Source organism: Corella eumyota, chromosome 1, assembly GCF_963082875.1.
Source record: "Corella eumyota chromosome 1, kaCorEumy4.1, whole genome shotgun sequence".
NCBI classification, from domain to species: domain Eukaryota; kingdom Metazoa; phylum Chordata; class Ascidiacea; order Phlebobranchia; family Corellidae; genus Corella; species Corella eumyota.
The window spans coordinates 5,369,187-5,389,646 of NC_137490.1; the positions used below are offsets into that span (position 1 = coordinate 5,369,187).

A 20,460-nucleotide genomic window follows, 5' to 3' on the forward strand; every position below is an offset into this window, starting at 1 on the left:
AAACGTGGCATACTAAAAATTTAATACATTTTGTAGTTTTTTAAATGTAATTCCCTATCCGTTGGTACCAGAATGTGCAATCAAAAGTTTGTTTAAAAATTGGAACGATTTTATTTCCAAACAGCCAAAATCATGCAACTTTTTAATGAATTTATTTATTTTTTGTGTGAATATTTACAAATCCAAAAGCATATTACCTGGTACAAATCCGACGGAGGCGTTTTATTGGACACGAATCTCATACACGACTCGCCCAGGCTTAATTACATAGAAACAATATCATACGCTGTCTATCACTGGCGTTCGTATGCTATGCTATGGCGATGCGGAAAACAAAGTCGACCATTGTGTTTGCATGGGAATAAGGATCCACGTACTATACAGGTAATAAAACCTGATAATAAATTATACGATGGAAAAAGGGGTATAAAAGCGAAATGTCGCAATTAGATCGCCGCAGTTGGAAAAGTAAATGCTGAATTGGACTGTCTGGGATTAGGAAAATAATAATAGAATAAGGGTTGCAACATAATTAGGTAATAACGCATTTCTTACGTAACATCGCTAATGGTATTATGGCGTTTCTAAAGTTGGAATTTTTTCTCTTGTCTTCTCGCTTCGTTGATAATGTTTAAAATTCTGGGATTTGAAAATCTAAAAATAGGGAAATTGGCATTGTATGAGCCTGACTATTGTGAATATTGAGGTCTGGTATTTGTACCCCATATAGGTCTAAAAATATTTCTATTAATATGTTAAAAACGAACCACGCGACAATTAAAAGAACATTAAGCCAATTTATATGTGCCACTGGGCTACAATAATGGTTCTATTTTTAGAATAATGAAGAATAAATCCTGGCAATGTCACGACATAGGACTTAAATATATTCACAAACTCTAAATACACAAATACATTGCATATGTGAAAGTGTAACATTTACATTGGGTGTTTATGGTTATTCTAACGTTAACGCCCATTCGACGTATAGCGTAACAATCCTAGACTTTTCCGATCACGTATTCTGTTTATTTAGATGTCTTACGTAAACTTGTTAGTTGATTGGGAGAAATTTCAAGGTTACATCGCAAAATTTATAACGTCGTTAAACAAATGATATTGTACACGTTTTATTATTCCGTATCCTAACAAAGTTAAATTAAAACAAATTTGGCATATTTGTTACATTAAGCATGTTTGAAGTTAGCATTGCGTAATATGAATTATAAAATAGAAATCCAAACTCACAAACAAAAATTTGAGAATGGTTAGCCAAACCTCTTTTTAAATTTTCCATTAAAATCTTTTAAAGTAAATTGTTTACCATTTTATTCAACTCCATTTTTAACTTTTTTAGAATAATTTTTAGTGACATTTTTGGACATTTTGCTTTTTAGTGACATTTTTGGACAATTCCAGTTTTATATTTAGCAATAGACAATATTTTTTCTTATAAATATCATTAAAAATATTTATATATGGTTAACTTGGTTCTTATTTAAAATATGACCTTGTTTTTGTATTTACACTTATGTCTAGATATGGTTGGTTTTCTCATTGGGTAAACCGATTAAACGGTAACACACCCGCTTACGTTAATATAATGTGGTGTGGGAAAATCGAGATTTTTTCGAGTCTAAAATTCAGCACCGGAATTAATTTTGTTATAATCTTGATTTTGGCGTCTAATAGGCGCTTAATTTTGTCAAATTTGTTTGAAATTAGGATTTAAATCGAATATAAGCAAAAATGCTGTTTTTAGATTTTTGTTTGCCAATAACGCGTGTGACTTTAGACAGATTAAGATTTGGAGCTTCAGTAATTATTCTTTCCAAGTTTGTCGATGGATTTTTACTATTAAAAGGCTATATTCCCCAAGTTTTTTAATTTTTGTAAGATAATTTAAGATTTATAGGTTTAAAACTTTACCAAACTAACATATCAGATAGTCATGTGTAATACAAATGGTAACCATCATTTTTTAATTTAGAAAAAAACAAATTCTCCTGTTTATTTATTTTTTCTCCTTTAATAAATCAAATTGATTAAGTCCGGGTTAACTTTGACGATATTAACCGGAAGATCAAATAAAACTGTAACGTTAAGTAACGTCTTAAATTAGCCCACGTTCAGTATTTCACACACGTTTTTTCAGGTAATCGCTTCGCCATTTATCAAAGAGGACTCTATAGAATTTATCACGACTTCATTCTATCAGCATGTCATATCTTTACGCGTCATTTTCAACGAAAATTGAAAAAAAATCCCTAGTTAACTTATCACTATAAAAATATAGACCACAACATTGCCCTTCGTTGTAAAACAAAATTTTTGTTCTATCTCGGTTTGGAAAAGTCAACAAAAATGCATAAATTGCTCTTTTTTTAGCATCCCACCACAGTATCCAAAATAGAAATATTTCGTAAGTGATCGTGGTGCAATTATGAATGAGTTTGCATAAAATACGATCAACATCTTTCATGCACCTTTACCAAATTACAACACGAAAAAAAGTTAATTCTATGTTTAATCATAAAGCAATACATTGTGTTAGTAATATACACTTGAAGAAAAAAGCTAGGCTGTAATTACGGAGAGTTGTAATTTACTTACAGCTAGCTTGAGACGTTTTATCACAATGGGGTGGTTTTAATAAACTGGTTGAATATGCTCTTAGAAGGGAAACTTGGCGTTAAAAACGTGATCTTAGCAATGACCAAATCGACGTAAATACTTCGCGGTGTAGACGTGAGAAAATATTCACAATCGTCGTTCAGTCCAACTCGGCCTTGCAGCTTTACCAAGTCGCGAATATGGGCGGATTAAACATGTTAATTAGCCACTTCTGCATCGTGACGTTCTTAGTTGTGTCTGGCACCAGTTGTAGATTTCGGTATCGAGTCTGCTGGTGTAATGACACAACATTATATAAAGTCCCAATTTGCATTTTTTTGAGATGCTTTTCAGGTGTTGTGTCCTGTATAGGAAATCGTGGTTTAAATGATGGTGTATACATGTTAAACGTCTGGTTTATGTGTTATGATAATACACACGAGTTGTTGTTGCGCTTCAAATTCCAATAAGCATTACCCAAAGTCCATATTAAGCCCGCTTTATATTGTATATTTACGTGACATTGTAATAATTTTAAGTTGTTCAAGGTGTATTCATTTTTTCCCATATCACCACTAAAACAAACAACGTAAAGCTCACGGAGAATACTATACACACTTCGCTATAACACGTGGTCTGCTGGTGTGTTGGTTACTAGATGACGAAATCAACTGGGTAACCGAGGGGACGGCTTCTCACGCAAAGTTTACGCAAGCTCCGAGCGTAAATATAGACTTTCCAACGGGGCCATTGTTCAAGGTATACGTAGGCGTATAACGAACGCCGGGCTTGAACAAGAATAAACAAAACGTTTAGTCCGTTTGGCTGTACGAAAAAACTGTTTTTTTTTACATTACGTTATCTTTTAACCGATCAAGATAAAAACGGTTTAAAAAATAAAGACTTCTTTTGCAACGGTTTTATACCATAAAAGGCTCTATAGATCATAATTATAATCTATATATAATTGAAAGCATTTATAGTCGCTGAATCTATATTTAATTTGAAACGTTATAGACGCTTTAGCGACAAGGCGTGCTTCAATGTTATGGTGTGTTTTATATTTAGAAAAATACGCAAACTAAGAGAGCATTTTTATTGTCTTAGTTACACGCCCTTCTGACCTTCATGCCTACACACAGATTACGGTTGACGTAAAATTTAATTTTTCCCAATTTTACGAGGCTATTCTTATTTTCTTGTACAGCTTAATGTCAATCTAAATCCAAGAAAGTAAAATCCAAGAAAGGTTTTTATTTGTGTTTCTTTAAATGCCGTGTTTAACATGGAAATTCAGTTCCTAAAAATATTAAATCTGTTTTACTACGAATTGTTTGTATTGTCTGGTTGTCACATTTCATTTATCAACTTTGACATTTCTTCGTCCAAGCCAAAATCTTCTAAACAAGTCGGCAATACGTGATCCACATCATTTTTTGTTTTAAGAATTTGTGCGATTCTCTTTCGTGCCAAGCAATTACAATCGTGTAATAAACATTTTAAAAAGTTTTCCGCGCACACAGAGTACATGGAGCAACTTAACCGCCATGGGAGAATGGCTCGAGTTTTTCCCCGACTGGAAAGTTAAACAAATTAGAAATAGGTAATGACACGAATTCTCAATCTTCTTTTAGGCCGGCGCGGGCTGCGTTCCATTGCCAGTCTAAACATTCGTCGAGGTCAGAGACCGTGACCCAGCTTCGCTGCAGTCACGTGGCCGGCATTGCGAAATGAGTCGCCTTCTCACGGAAGCAGTTTGCAATCAAGCGGAAACTCGTCGTCGCGGTCACGTGTTCTAAGGGTGGGGGTTTGTTCTTTAATGCAAAACGGAGAAAAGTGGGTTTGCACCAAAAACGGGCCACACAGCGACCACGACACGCGAACAAATTGTAAAAATAGTAGAAATAAATTCTTAAAAATAAATTCTTCAATTGTTTTTTTTGCGAAAGTCAAGAACTAAAACGGTCGCTCAAAGTTGTAAAAACCCCCTGATCCCACCCACTCTGCGTTGTGTAAGTTCGATGATTGAAAACGATAAGCTGTGGCGATGCGTATTCATTCTAGTCAGCGTTTACACAATTAATCAGATTATACCAGCTCACGCAAATCGAAATGACTCCGCAAAACGTGCGCCAATATTTGCCCAAAATCTCTGGTCCGTTGTTTGGTCTGTTGTCGGTCCAAATCGAAGCTTATTGTGTTAAAACTTCGCACTCTATTTTAAGCTTCACAAATAAGGTGATGATTAGAATTTGATTTTGATTTGTATTTGCACAATATGACCGCAATCAAAGCAGACTCTGCGAGATTTATCATATGATAAGCTCACATTATGAGAAATGTGTATTTTGTAATTTAGGTAGTGGGTCATCCTACAAAGTAAAAAAAATCTTTCTGGCATAATTTTTAAATCTTACGCATTTCCAAATACTGATTTATTTAGTTAATATTTAGATTAATTGTATGAAGTATTATATTGGAATATTGGAATTTGTTTTATATAAAAGTAATCGAGTGACGATATAAAAAAGGTCATCCAACGATCTGCCAAAATGTCACAACAATTTTAAAAGCTTTTGCGGTCTGCTATTTTTGTCATATTTACGATTTTGTTCAAGATTTCGGAAAACTAACCCTGAGGAAGGGATGGGTGAAATATAATACACTACTTTATTCTCGCATGTGGTGTATTTTGCTAAGAATTTTAGCTCGAAAAAGTAAAAGTAAGACTCTTGTATCCATCTAGCGGAAAAAAGGAATTGACTTTATATTTTTATTTAGAAAATTAGATAAAGGGTAATGTTTTATTTCATGGTTATTATTTGTTAATTTACTATTTTATATTTATTTATGTATCTATAAAATTGTTTTATTAAATAATTTTAGTAATGAAAAACATTAATCCAAACAATATTTAGATACCATTTCTCATTACTCTTGGAAAAAATTAAACTAAACTTATTTTCTTGCTATTTTTTACGTCAACGTCTGTTTGTGCGATATGAGTTTAAATCAAAAATTGTTCGAGTGATATCAATGATTCAATAAAAATCTAAAAATCTTGCTTTTTAATTATCTATTACCTGGTGCTCAAGAAAGTTTAAGAGACCAACTGATCAAACAACAAACTGACAGAGATCGAGCAAACGCATCGAGTGGTTGAGGATGTTTGGTTTATGTTATTAATAAAGACAAACTCTTGAATGAAGAGTTTATTAACTGCGGTGATAATAATTCCGTCATTTTATTTACAAATCGATAAAAATTCAACTTCAAAGCTCTGGCGCTGAAGAAAAGCGGAACATCACGGCATCACTTCCGCTTTCGAATTTTCTCCTTTATTTTACGTTTTTTAAGTATTTGCCAAAGCATTAAAACAAACATTTTTTAATAAAGTCACCTATTTTTTGACCCCATAGAATATTGCGAAAGTTTCGCATTAATGGTTTTAACGTGAAAGGGGTCAAAAAAGGTTGCTGCTGAGTCACATGGGGCTTTCTCAATGAAATACGCCCACGCATAATTCACGGTTAGTTTGTTTTATTATTCAACGTAAATACATGTTTTTTATTGAATATTTTGAGGTTACTCGGCTTTATTTTCTAAAGAATGGCATTGATAGTCACATATCATTACGAAATTTATGCCGCAAAAGATCATGCTTTTTTAAAGGAATTAAAAAAATATTTTTAGTACTTTTTTTAATTTTTGGGTTTTTAATTAATTTAGAATTAAACGGTTTGACGAGATTTATTTATTACACATCAGATTCGACAAACAAATTGTCAAACTTTGTTGTTTATCAAATTTGTGGACCAACAAATTTCACGTAACATCTTTCGTTTTAATATTTAACTTGACAGTTATACGAGGTACGAGGCTAAAAATAAATGTAGTTAGTGAAATGCTTTTTTTATTTTCAATAATATTTAAACATCCGATGTAAAATTTGTTTAATTACAGTAAAAAATGCAAAAAATACACAAATCTATAAAAGTATTTCCATGAGTTCTCGTCGAATTTTTACTCAATTTTCATCACACTTAATTACTTGTTAACCTATATATGTTAATAACCAATTAACAAAAGGTCCTGTGAAGCATTATAAGTGAATAACTTTCGAATTACAACATTACGAAGAAGCATTTTAAATCGTAGTAACTCCGAATATACCTAAAGGTAAAATGATGTGAACGCCCTTGGAGCCAAAACCAAATATTGTCGTTTCTATGAAAACATCTCATTAAATTTAAGAGATGTCAAAACCATTGTTTGGCAGTAATATTGGAATCCCATTGTAAGCCTATTTACCATTATCTCAATATGAGGTTTAATGAGCTGACATCGCTGTTTGTTGGTCGATGACGTCACGATCAAACACGGCTCGTAAAATTTTAAAGGTCTTCACCTCGTTGCTTCACACCACATAATTTAATATAGAAAATACTTTAGTAAAGCTAAATTTTTTAAGTTTAATAAAAACTGATAATATTGCTACCAAACGTTTTCTAATATGTTTTAAATATTTTTTACTTGAGGCAATCTGAAAGTGCATTAGTTAGTTTGCGAATAACTTAAAAGCTAAACCTAAGTGTTGAATAATTCAACACATTTTAATTTTGATCGTTACAATTTTTAAGTGACCATTGACAATTTATTTCAAGTGAAATAAATACATGATCAATTGTCAAGTGTTTCTGTTTAGGTGGTTTGTTAAATTAGATAACTTTGAGTGGAAAATTGGATATTTCTGTTAACTAAAACAAGTAAGTTTAAATCAGTTTGATAAATATATTTTTTACTTAAATTATTATTTAACACTGCGAGTATATATTATAAAACGTTTAAAAACTTTTTTGACTAACTTTGCAATTATACAACGTGCATTTTTTGAAAAATTTATAAATTTTTTAAGATAAGTTAGTTGAAAACTAAATTTTGTATTTATATTTAGCTATTTTGCATAATTTTTTGTCTTTTCGAAGTTAATTTGAACTTTTTTAAAAAATTTAATATGGAATTTAATTAAAAAATTAGCCTAGTTTTTTTTACAAGCAAAGATAAAAATTTATTTGGTTGTTATCGTTAATGCAACGGAATGCAATAGAAAAAGTTATTTATTTTTATTTCGTTATTAATTTGCACTATAAATATAGTCAGAAGACTTATTAAAAAAAATAATGCAAATTTATTAAAGAGATGGGTATTTTGTGTATTTTTCGTCTTCAGAAATGTGTATATTTTACTACCAAAAAATTAAAACTCCCGGTGAGTTCCTCGTGTTGTTTTAGAATGATAAAAGAACACGTAAGACAAATAAATAAAAATAGTGAAATGTGAAACCTAAATATTAGTTTAAATTAGGGCACTTTAATTTAATTAAGTCATTTAAAATGTCATGTTAGACGATTTAAATTGCTAACTACACAATAGACCCCGACAGCCGTATTTGATTTTAACAAACAAAACCATTTTATTACAGAATAATTACACAAAAACTTAACCACTAGTGACGCTGTTAAATAGCTCGCAAATGTCAAACAAGCTTTCCAGCATAAATTCTGCATACCGCAGATAAATATTGATTAATAAAATATCGTTAAAGCTTGGTATAGGTAGGCTATGTTAAGTGTATATAGGCCGGTAGCCTGTACCGTGCCTAACGACAGTCAATAGCGTCACATAGTAACGCCCATTATGCCTCAAGTGGGTAAACAATCGAATGTTGACAATGGTGGAATTGTGACGTCATCGTAAAGCGGGCATTTAACAAATGAACGAGCTTAGGTCTGGACTCGCATCGAATACAGGCGATACAATGTATACATTTATAATTAATGAATTGGATTAATGTGATATGTGAACATTGTAGCGCAGTTCGCTTCCCTTTAATAAGGAAGGATGTTAATAGAATTATAGGCTTGAATTTGTAACCAACGTTCAGTTAAATCAACATGGAATGACCTATACGGCGTTATTGTATAATAGCGTGTAACGTGTTAGTCAGAATATTGCGAAATTTGAATTGTGTAGAATTTGGGCAGATAGTTGTCAACAGGCAGAAATTGTTATAATAAAGCATAAGGAAATATATGATTATTTAGTTAGGATAAATTAGTATCATGTTTTATTTTAACCAAATGTAATCAAGTAAAATTCCTAACTTTAAATTTAAGAAGCCCAGTTGACTCTATTTAGTTACAAAATAGTAATTTGCTTAAACTTTAATTATGCCTACTGTTACTGAAACTCGATGGGGGCATTGGGGTCTACCTAGCCCCACCCCTGCTTGGACAGATTCACCTCCAAAGGTAAAACAATTTTGGGAGTCTTTAACAAAACGTTAATTTAAAATATTGCTACAAAATTTGGAACAAACAAAATTGTTTAATAATGTTGTTTGTTATTACAAATAAACGATATAAATATAAATAAATCATCACTAATACTACCTTTGTTTTTAAAATTAAATTTGTGTATTTTTTTAATCTTAATTTTAATATTAGGTAAAAGAATACAAAATCATGTGATTTTGTAAAAAAATCGATATGATTACTTGAATTACTGTTTAAAAAGCGAGAACGCAAATAGTTTATTCAATGCAACTGCTTTGATGATTTTAAATTATATCTAATTTTCTAACAATACGCTTTAAGTGCGTAACAATACCTTTTAATTCACCATAAAGGTAATGTATTTTGTTGCAGTTGCATGGTGAAACTGGGGGTTTGCTTAAACATGGGTACGAAGACACTCTGAAGTGGTATTATAAACGAGCCACGAACCAATCCGACAAAGATCACTGCGTAAAACTTTTAACACAGTTTCAAGTACAGAAGGAAGCGAAGCGTATAAAGCGTTTGGAATTACCTGAAAGACCGCGCACTGCTCCCAGACGAATACAACAAGATAAAATTCCAGTGAAGCCAGCTTTAACTCCCACTGTAACCAACGTTAACTTAGAACAAATTAAGCGCGACGCTTACTTGAAACAACTCCAGTCTATTCAGCGACTGTCAAGGCCGAAATCTCGACCTAATTCTTCGAGGCAGGCTATTATTAAATCCGAGCGTGCTAAAGATTACAAAACTTGTCCGAGACCAAAATCCGCAATGGCAGACATAGGTATATTAAAATTAACTTCTTTATAAATGATTACATTCATAACTAAGTTTAACGATTGGTTTACGAAGTAAATTAGCGTAATTTTTTGCAGCAACGATTTTATTGTATTTTTACATTTCTTATAGCATTCTTTTAACAGCGAAATAAAATAGCAACAGCGAAATAAAAACCGCTTAATTTTTTTAAAACTTAATTGTTTTGGTACTCGAAATTTGTTAGGTTTTGGTTTTATTTTTTTTAAACCTTTTTATACATATTTATAATCTAGGAAGGAGACGTGTAAATGATCCTTATCTTACCACCCACGAGTCTGAGTTTTCAGGGTATCCGACTGGTTTGTATGCAGAGGCTACTAGGCCAATGTCTTCCAAGGGTTTCACAGCACCTTTTCAGATTGGTGATCCCGTTGGGGGTACGACCTGTCAGGACGAGTTCTCTTGGAAAACCTGCAAACCAGTAGACCCGATCAGATCCGGAACATCGTCTGGAAACAGGAATAATAATCCTCATCCTCACGAGGTTGTTATGATAAATGATTAAAAGTATTTGACAAGAATAAATCGATTTTTTGTTGTCTTCTTTGTTTGTCTTCTTTTTTTCCAGAAATACATCTCTGGCTTGTCAGCCTTATCATTTTTCTGTTTTTTTAAATTAAAGAGGCTATTGTTATATTCTTTTTTTATAGTCGTTTATGGTTTGGAGACTTCCAAACAAAACAGCTGATGGCATGCTAGCGGCACCAGCCAATAATCTTGGATACAAAGCTCTTTGCAATGGAGTACTTGATCAAATTATAAAAGATCAACATAAGTCTACCTATCAGAATGATTATCTTGGTATACCACAAGGTAAACTCAAACTGCTTAAACATTTTTTTTAAACTTTGACTGTTGGATATTCAAGTGTTAAGATAAATTTTTTTTTTTTAATTTTAAAACTGTTATTTGTTTAGGATTTATGGCTTAATGAAATGTTTACTTAACTTAGCGAAAATATGAAAAAACGATGTTACTAAAATATATTTTTGTTTTTAGGTTATCAAGTTAAGGAAGCAATCGATGCACCAAAAGACTGGCGACAGTCAGTACCACGACCGAAGCACACAACTGTTCGTCATTCGTACGGCAAACCTGTTCAACAACCTGAACTAGCTGGAAACACCTCAAGATATGGTTGCAATAAAAAGAAAATGATATCAGCTCTTGGCGCAGGTTGGTAAATTTGCTTTATTTTAATAAAGGGTTTTATTATTATATTATATTGATTTTATTTCATTTTGTATTTACATATGATTTCTGTATGTTGAATTTTGGCATTGGAAATGTTTGTTTTTAAATATATTACACTTGTAAGTTAAACATGAAATCTGTTTGATGTTAAATTAAAACAACTCTTTGATTCACCCTGTTTGTGTTTAGTGCCAACTGTTACTAGAGACCATGTGCTAAATCGTGAGTTGATCAAGGGAAAAACTACTTACGATACTGCTTTTAGACCAAGCTGTAGTCAGCCAGATCTTGATAAACTTTTAAAAGCTTAAACCAACCAGAGAGTTCTGGATCGATTTTTACGTTACTCTAAAGTTGATGGTATGTATTAAGAATACTTCTTACGACCAACGACATTGACAACACAAAATTTTGTGTACAAAATAAGCGATGTATACTGGCAGCATGGTGTAATGGTCAGAACTCTTGGCTCCACTACATAAAGGTCCTGGGTTTGATCATCACTTCTCTTATGCTGTAGCGGCCTTAAGTTAGGCGCTAAAAACGGTATGAACTCTAGCTGATCCAATCAGCAGTTTAAATATCAGGCAATTGTAATCTATTAAATCCCAAACAGCTAAAGGGTACTCAAAACTGGGTCGAGGTAACTAATATTACTCTATGTTTAAGTCGTGAAGCGGATCTTTCTACATCCGAGGATAAATACATGGTAAAAACTAATCTTGTAAATTTTATTTTAGTTAATCAAGAAAGGGAAACTTAGAAAAATCACGAAGCAAAATACACAAATAAAAAAATTGCTGCCCATTATAATTACACTTTTAGATTACTGATACAACTTTAAGCTACTTTTCGCACGAGATTAATTATTCATTTTATATGATTAAATTTATTTTAATAAAAAAAAGTAATTAGCCATTTGATTATAATATAATTAATACAATACAATTAATAGAGAAAATTTATAGAGTTGATGTTTTTTGGCTTATAACTTTAATATAAAAAACTTTAATTTAAAATGACAATAAATGCAAATCAACAAAATTTTAAGAACGTTTGTTTTAAAATGAATTTATAAAATCGACCTTAAAAAATTAGCAGCTTTTTTAAAACAGAATGTATAAAAACAATTAAATAGTGTGATGTAACATTTGCTAAAAAAGTTTTAAAATTATAAATTTATATTCAAAAACGATAAAATTTGAATTTTTGATTTTTAAAAAAAGTTTCGACGACTAAACAATTCGTTATGTCAGGTAATTTGTTTTAAAATTAGTGGTTTGTTTATTTTTATGCAAAAGTTATTTCTAAACTAATATAACGCCGGATAGGCTAGCCTTATTCTACTTCCTTATAAACGTTATCTAATTTAAAGCTAAACTGCTACCTCAAAAGAAGCTGTCGTCACTTGGTATAAGCACCTCACAAGACGATTACTCATGGAAAGCTCCATCTTCAATAGTTAGGTCAATTAACAGATCAAGAAATAACCCGCATCCCTTAGAAGTAAAAATGCAAAACTTTGGCTATAGGCTATCTAAGTTTTGTTAATAATTGTGCACAGACTTTACTTTTTTAGTCGTTTATGGTTTGGAGGGCCTCATGAAGTACATTAACCTCAATATCAAACTCTACGTCTACGCTTCGACCAGAGCGACAGAAAAGGTGGGTTCAAAGTGACGATATGGACCAAATTACAATCGAAGAACCGAAGACGACTTATCGAAATGATTACATTTACGAATGGATAGTAAAAAGGCCAAAGAAAAATTACAGTAAACTAAAATTTTAAAGGTTTATTTAGTTAATGTTAAATAATTTATTTATTTCTTATCATAGCCCTATCTGCCAGGCCTGACTGTCTTCGAACTCCTAAAAACCCTTTAAATACAACGACAAGAATTTCTTATGCAAAACCCGAATCATGTCTTTTATTGACAGGCAACACTTCTAGATATGGCTGCAACAAAAATAAAATGTTTCCAGCATTAGGGGCAGGTATAAATAATTAATTATATTAGGTTTAAATCAAAATACGATTAGCAAAATAAGTCATTTTTAAATTAAAATATGCCATTAACTTAGTTCCTGCTGTCACTTTGTCAAATCGAAAAAATGGTAATTTGTTTACTATGGAGACATCTTATGAACATGCTTTTCGGAATGCATTCACAGACAAAAATGTAATAAGCTTGCCCAATTTCTCTCCACATTCTAATTGCAGCACGCAATCTCTAGAAACATGTGTTTGATATTTAAATAAAATAAACTTATACATTACATTGTGTTATATTATATAAATTGAATATATTAAACTAAATATAAAAACATGTCAAACGGTTTTAAGATGACAACCTTAATAATAAAGTTTTAGATAGTTTGTAAGTAATATTTGGAAACACTGGATAGATAATACGCATGACTTAGTTCTGATTTGTTTATTTTATTGTCTTTCGTCTAATTTTTTTTTGCAAGTTTGTTGTTAAATTTTTAAAGATAAAAGTAATAAGTTCGGGTTTTTCTTAAATTTTTAATATGTTCTACGAATAAGAATTATTTTTTAATATACAATGTTGTAAAAATCTCAATAAACTTACGTTGTCTTTAGTTTAAAAGGGCAAATCCTGAGATTATATAAAGCCAAAACGCGCGAATTTTTAAACTAAGAAAATAATCTTAAAAATTATGTTGAATTTTGCAGATTTATGCTATAAGCCGTTTTAGTTAATTATTATAAGATTTTAATTTTATTAAATGCCACCAAGAAGTTTTAAAGTTTTAAATGTTGCTGAAAAAAATGATGCTGCAAAAAGAATTGCTGACATTTTATCCAACCACAGTTTTAACAGAGTAAGTCTTGGATCTCTATTAGTTTCGCACGCCCTACATAAACAGGGTGTGTAACCAAAATGCGGCACATGTAATTAAACAAAAAGGTTGCATAAATTAAACCCTTACCCTAACCCTCACATGTTCAGTTTACCCATTAACACATCTGACTCGTAAAGCGGACTAAGTTATACTCATTGAAACATATTTCAACTAATTTTTAATGTCTGGTTGAACAATTGCCATACTTTGGTTATAACGCCTTGTTAAATTCGGGCGTGCGAAAGTAATAGAGATCCTAAGTCTTTTGTTTAGGATTTAATTCTAAAAAACTTTTAAATCAATAAAAATTAAAATAATGTTTTCATTTTGCAAACCCTAATTAAATGAAAAAATTTAAATATTATAGTTAAGCCAATAACTGAATAACCTATCTTCAAAAAGAAAATTTTATTTCCACTGCTCCTATGCTGTACAGCTGTAGCGCTCTTGAGTAAGGCGTTATTAACCGTTTAAATTCCTGGTGAGCCAGCACTTAATCAGCAGCATAATCACCAAGCAATTATATTCTATATATTATTCCAAACTACTGAAGGCAACTTGAGGCTGGGTCGAAGTAACTAATGTTACTCTATGTTTAGGTTGCGCATTCGACCTTTCCACATCGAGGATAAAGACAATATACAAAAAAATACAAAAATTGAATCTAATTATATATTATACTGTTTATTAAAAATTTAAAAGTATTTTTTATTTTATTGCAGCGAGAAGGCTTTTCTCGTTTTAACAAAATATACGAGTTTGATTATTTTATGTTAAACCAACAATGTCAAATGATTATGACTTCACTTTCTGGTCATATGATGGGGTATGATTTTGAGGGAAACTATAGAAAATGGTGGGTGAATATATTCTGTGTTTTAAATTAATAAAAGGGCTTTGAAAGTAATTTGATTGTAGTGGCTGTTGTTATAATAAATAATTTTTTTTATATTGGATAATTTTAGTTGTGCAAATTAGTATATAAATAATATATTTAAACTAGGAATGGATGCCACCCTGTTAGTTTATTCGATGCCAAATTAAGAAAGCAAGTAAATGAAGGCATGGTTGATATTAAAGTAAGTTTGATAAATTAAGTATTTTTTAACTCTTGAAACAAAAATTTTCTTTCTATTATAATTTATAAGTTAGACTCGGTTTCAAAAATTGCAATAAGGCAGGTTAATTATCATCAAAAAAATTTTATTTTTGGTATGTGAAAAATGATTGGTTAACTTACCTTTGAATATGATTAATGGTAGTGTAATTTACTTATTGAATTCTTTTTAGAGAACTTTGGAAAAAGAAATACGATCATGTAAAGTGTTGGTGGTGTGGACAGATTGTGATAGAGAAGGAGAGAATATTGGTTATGAAGTGATTGATATTTGTAGAAATATTCAACCAAATATACAAATCTATCGAGCAAAGTTTTCTGAGATAACTCATAGGTTTGTATAATCTGCTTTACCTGTATAAACACAATAACAAAGATAAAGAATCTAATACTATCACTAAATATGCTTTTTTGTAAGTTAACATGCAATCGTTTTTTTTTTTTTTTTAATTTTTGTTTGCTAAAAGTATTTTATTTTTATAGATCAGTAACAGGGGCTTGTAGGAATCTTGCAATACCAGATGAAAGAGTTAGTAATGCTGTGGATGTACGACAAGAACTCGATCTTCGTATCGGTGCAGCTTTTACAAGATTCCAAACCTTGCGGTTACAAAAAGTTTTCCCCAACAAGTTATCGGACAGATTAATCAGTTACGGAAGTTGTCAGTTTCCAACTCTTGGTTTTGTTGTGGAAAGATATAAAGCGAGAGAAAATTTTCAAACAGAAGTTTTTTGGAAAATTGAAGGTATAAAATTATTTTTTTTTAAATAGTAATAACATTTCTGTTGTAAATCTGATTATTACGAAATCTAAATAGAATTATTTTTTAAGTTGACCACATATCTGCTAATGAAATTGGTGAGCAAACTAAAGCAAATTTCTCTTGGAAGCGGAATCGACTTTTTAATGAGCTCGCTTGCCAAATACTTTATGATCAATGCTCAGAAGAACCCAGGATAGCCAGAGTGATCGATATTAAAAGTAAACCCAAGAGAAAATGGAGACCTGTAGCAATGGACACTGTAGAGCTGGAAAAATTGTCCAGTCGGAAGTTAAGAATAAATGCAAAAGAAACGATGAAAATTGCAGAAAAACTTTACACGCAAGGGTGAGATGGCTTTTAAATTCATTTATTTTTTTAACATAACTGTTTAGTTGTTAGTTAAAAATTTTTTAGGAATTTTATATTTAAAGTTGTAGTTACTTTATATTTACCTGAAAGCTTCTTAAAAGTTTGTAGGCTTGTGCAAAAAATCCTTAAATCGCTACGCTATAGCCTACATAAATTTTATACAGAAAAAGTTTGTCTTAATTTTCCAGCGAATTTAGAAACTTTACTTCAATTTTTGTAGGTTTATAAGTTACCCTCGTACAGAAACCAACATTTTTCCCAAAGATATCAACTTATCCAATTTGGTCGAAGAGCAAACACAACATAATAATTGGGGAAATTTTGCACAGAGTTTACTCGAATTAAATGAAGGTCCCATCCCAAGAAATGGCAACAAAACTGACAAGGCCCATCCACCTATTCACCCAACTAAATTCACATCTAGTTTGTCTGTGAGTAGTTTGGATAAACATTTTTGTTTGTTTATATATACTTAATAATTTTTTAAAAAGGCAAGCGAGTTTTTTTATCTGTGTTATAAGTAACAAAGCATTGTATTTTTTTTTTATATATCTTTATTCTTGATGTGGGAAGGTTTAATGCTTGACTTAAACATAGAGTAACATCAGTTACGCCAACCCAGTCTCGAGTTGCCAATGGCAGTTTGGGATATAGATTATAATTGCCAAATAATTAAGCTGCTGATTTGGTGCTGGCTCAGCAGGAGTTTGTACCGTTTATAGCGCCTTACCCAAGGGAGCCACAACATGAGATCATTGGGGATCGAATCCTAGACATCATGTAGTGTAGAAAGTGTTCTGACCACTACATTACACTGCTGGTTATTTGCTGTAATATAACATAGAAAAAGTTGAATTGTAATTTATAGTACTTATAATATAAAAATTTTTTGTTAAATATCTTACAGGGTAATGAGGCCAAAATTTACGAACTTATTGTCAGACACTTTCTAGCTTGTTGTCATAGAGACGCAGAGGTATAAAACCTATTTTCCTATTAACTAATATCAATTATTCAAAAATGTTTTCTTTTATTTAAATTGTTGTTTTTCCTTCAGGGCCATGAGACGGTTGTAGAAATAGAGCTAGGTGGAGAGAGATTTACTGCACAAGGTCTTGCTATAATTGCAAGAAATTATCTGGAGGTTTATCCTTATGACAGATGGAATGCTAAGGTAAGTAACTTAATATGAAAAAAATTAAATAGTTTTGTCTCATTAAAAGTGTATAATATCTTACTTATGGCCACTACAGCATGGAAGCAGTAAGAATCAAACCCAGAATGTTTTTTTTATTGATGACTTGTTGTATTTTTCACTATGTATTGTTTTAGGTAATTCCTGTGTATTCTATGGGACAAGAATTTGAACCAACACAAATAAATTTAAGAAATGGAGAAACGAATGCCCCACCTTTACTGTCAGAAGCCGACCTTATTTCTCTTATGGATAAACATGGAATCGGTAAATTTTTTCATCATTACAAAATTTTGTAAGCTGGTTAGTTTTTTTTTAGATACATATTTTTTAATGTATTTTTTTAGGTACTGATGCTACACATGCTGAGCATATAGAAACCATCAAACAGAGAATGTATGTTGGGTTAACAAACGATCAAAAATTCTTGCCAGGAGAATTGGGAATGGGATTAGTAGAAGGTAAACTGACATTTTTTAAATTTTTTATTTTTTTTATAAACTCCTTTATATTGTATACCATTATCAAACCTGTATTCTTCAAAATTTTAATGAATACTTTTGATATTTAAATCGATTTGTCATAGTTTTTGTTATTAAATTTTTTTATACTTCTTAATTATAGTCCACCACAGCACTTTTTGACATCATAATTTATTGTTTTCTGCTACAGGATATGATTTGATGGGTTACACGATCTCCAAACCCGAATTAAGAGCCGAATTGGAGGCTGATTTACAGAAAATATGTACTGGTCAGGAACAAAAAGAAGTTGTACTTCAACGGCATATTATGAAATACAAAACTGTCTTCGAACAAGCTGTTACTAAAGCAGATAGGTAGGCAAAAATATTTAAAACAAAATCTGACTAATATTTTTTTCCAATTTTTTTGTAGTTTACTAATTAATTTTGTTTTACTTATATCGATTTAGACTTGACACGGCTCTTGCCCAGTATTTTGGAAATGCGACAAATGTTGTTCAAACTGAAGTCCTCAACCCTAGCAACATATCAGTCCCACTTCGAGTTTGTCCATATTGTGGACAAGATATGGTGGTTAAACAAAAGCGAGATGGCGGGTAATTTATGTTCCAAATAATTTTGTTATTTATTAAATACATTATATATTAAAGTGACAAAATTTTTAAATTTTTTGAGGTTCATGGTGTCTTGTATGGGGTACCCAGAATGTAAATGTGTTTGTTTTTTGCCCAAATCAGTGCTGGGAATTTCTGTTGATGAATCTATTTGTAGAAACTGTAGACCACAACCTGTACACAAGTATGTTAATATTTTAATATTTAACTCATTTTGGGAAAACAATATCACCGGCTGTGTAATGTTTAAAATACTTCACTATATGAGATCCTGGGTTTTATTCTTACTGGTTCCATTTAAGGGGGCCCTTTAGTAAGATGATATACAGTGTATGAACATCTGCCAAGCAAAAATCAATTAAATTGCTAATTGGCCAATGTATTTAAAATTATTTCAAATTGCCAATAGCAACTTGAGGCTTGATAAGTGCTACAAATGGTACTCTATATTAAGGCTGTAAAGCCCTCGCACATATTTAGAATATATATCAAAGGAATATATATATAATATTGCGAAATATAAAATAGGTGTAATCTTTTTAAGATTTTTTTTAAATTTTTTTAGTGTGAAATTGAAACTTCAGCGTGGAAGTGTTCCAGCTTATTTTGATTTAGAACAAGTTGTTTGTATTTGTGGATGTGATCAGGACATCACCAACATACTGGATATCAGGTATTTATCTTCAAAAAAAAAAAATAAGATTTTTTATTAATTTTTAAATTCCTTTTAATTATATTTATGATTTTAACCCTTTGTTTAAATATGCTTCGTGAGTTTTTTAAGTAGACAAATAAAATAAAACCTGTTGGATTGAGTAAATTATTAGGTTAGCCATTCAAGAATTAATCTAGTTATTATAAGTCATAGGAATCAGTTTTTCGAGAACCACTAGTCAATTTTAATTGTTATGTAATATACTTTTTGTCAAATTTTATTTTGAATATCGGTAAAATATGGTCTTAAGCTGGCATTTTCGCGGCAATTTCGTTACCGACCCCGCGCGTTTTTTGCAGGCCGAACCTTCTGGCCGAAGCTTCTAGTCCCCACATGGTTACAATTCTCAACTTACATTTGCTTGCAATAATTTACCTGTGCACCACAAACCGCGGTTTTAATTATCTCGTAGGCCTTTAATATGGACATATATAGATTAATATATATATCGTCCACCAAGCTTCGTTACGTATAAATGTTTAAGCATACTCTTACTTGTAGATTTAGAAACAATCAGAGTAGTACAAACACCACTACACACACCAGTCGTCGTACAAACACCAACAATACATCAAACCATGGTAACCAGAGAAGAAACCAACGACCACCCTCAGCTGGTGTTTTACAAAGTAGAGGGCAAAACACCAATCGACGCTCGCCTGGTGTGAAACGGACGTCGGATGGTAAAAAAAAGAAACCAACTACTGGTTATAATAACAACCAGCAGGAGAATGGTACAGAGGCACCAAAATGCAATTGCAACATGGTTGCGATAGAATTAACAGTGCGCAAGGAGGGTCCTAACCAAGGTCGACAGTTTTATAAATGTGGGAACACTGGAAATGAAGGTTGTAACTTTTTCTCGTGGTCGAATGCGCCAGAAAGGAATAGTTCAAGGACAAATCCACCTCAGAGAAGACAACAAAATCCATCTACGAACACTAACCAAAGGTCAGTTAGCACAATAATAAATTAAAAATTAAATATTAAATGACTAACAGTTTTTTAATTTTTAATTTTTTTTTGCAGTAATACGACAACTTCTCGTCAACGTAAACCACCAACTTGTGGAAACTGTCGTGAAATTGGACATAACAGAAGAAATTGTCCCAATAATTAAATTGCACCATTTTTTTAACTTGATTTTTTAGGTATTTTTGTTATTGTTCCGTTTTTTTAATTTTTTAAATGTTTTTAATATGTATAATGTTTTTTATGCATTACATTTTTTCTTATGTCGATTTTACTGCCTTTACTTAAAGAACTACAAAATAAGCATTTTGCTTTACAAATATATATTTTTATTTCAAATTTTGGTTTGTTTATTTTATAAAAATAGGTATTGAAATATAATTAACTATTAT

General features: G+C 31.3%; 2 protein-coding genes across 2 annotated transcripts; both read left to right on the top strand.

The window, feature by feature from the left end:
* The first annotated feature begins 8,615 nt into the window (after positions 1-8,615).
* On the top strand, positions 8,616-11,878 carry LOC145761479 (testis-expressed protein 26-like). The gene is made up of 7 exons (XM_082574585.1): positions 8,616-8,924; positions 9,321-9,738; positions 10,007-10,257; positions 10,424-10,586; positions 10,773-10,949; positions 11,157-11,327; positions 11,708-11,878. The coding sequence occupies exons 1-6, from the start codon at positions 8,844-8,846 to the stop codon at positions 11,276-11,278; spliced, it is 1,212 nt and encodes a 403-aa protein (XP_082430711.1). The 5' UTR covers positions 8,616-8,843; the 3' UTR covers positions 11,279-11,327; positions 11,708-11,878.
* Positions 11,879-13,684: 1,806 nt separating this feature from the next.
* On the top strand, positions 13,685-20,262 carry LOC145745757 (DNA topoisomerase 3-alpha-like). Its single transcript, XM_082563951.1, has 17 exons — positions 13,685-13,817; positions 14,561-14,694; positions 14,842-14,917; positions 15,129-15,289; positions 15,439-15,701; positions 15,788-16,064; positions 16,309-16,519; positions 16,996-17,064; positions 17,146-17,262; positions 17,421-17,550; positions 17,631-17,744; positions 17,956-18,121; positions 18,217-18,363; positions 18,443-18,565; positions 18,947-19,054; positions 19,598-20,047; positions 20,126-20,262. The coding sequence occupies exons 1-17, from the start codon at positions 13,722-13,724 to the stop codon at positions 20,214-20,216; spliced, it is 2,733 nt and encodes a 910-aa protein (XP_082420077.1). The 5' UTR covers positions 13,685-13,721; the 3' UTR covers positions 20,217-20,262.
* The last annotated feature ends 198 nt before the right edge of the window (positions 20,263-20,460 follow it).

Bases quoted from the DNA above. Each gene is read 5' to 3' on its own strand.
- LOC145761479 (XM_082574585.1), top strand. From the start codon at position 8,844: ATGCCTACTGTTACTGAAACTCGATGGGGGCATTGGGGTCTACCTAGC. The intron at 8,925-9,320 runs GTAAAACAATTT...ATTTTGTTGCAG, and splicing joins GGACAGATTCACCTCCAAAG to TTGCATGGTGAAACTGGGGG. The intron at 10,950-11,156 runs GTTGGTAAATTT...GTTTGTGTTTAG, and splicing joins GATATCAGCTCTTGGCGCAG to TGCCAACTGTTACTAGAGAC.
- LOC145745757 (XM_082563951.1), top strand. From the start codon at position 13,722: ATGCCACCAAGAAGTTTTAAAGTTTTAAATGTTGCTGAAAAAAATGAT. The intron at 16,065-16,308 runs GTGAGATGGCTT...CAATTTTTGTAG, and splicing joins GAAAAACTTTACACGCAAGG to GTTTATAAGTTACCCTCGTA. The intron at 18,566-18,946 runs GTATGTTAATAT...AAATTTTTTTAG, and splicing joins AGACCACAACCTGTACACAA to TGTGAAATTGAAACTTCAGC.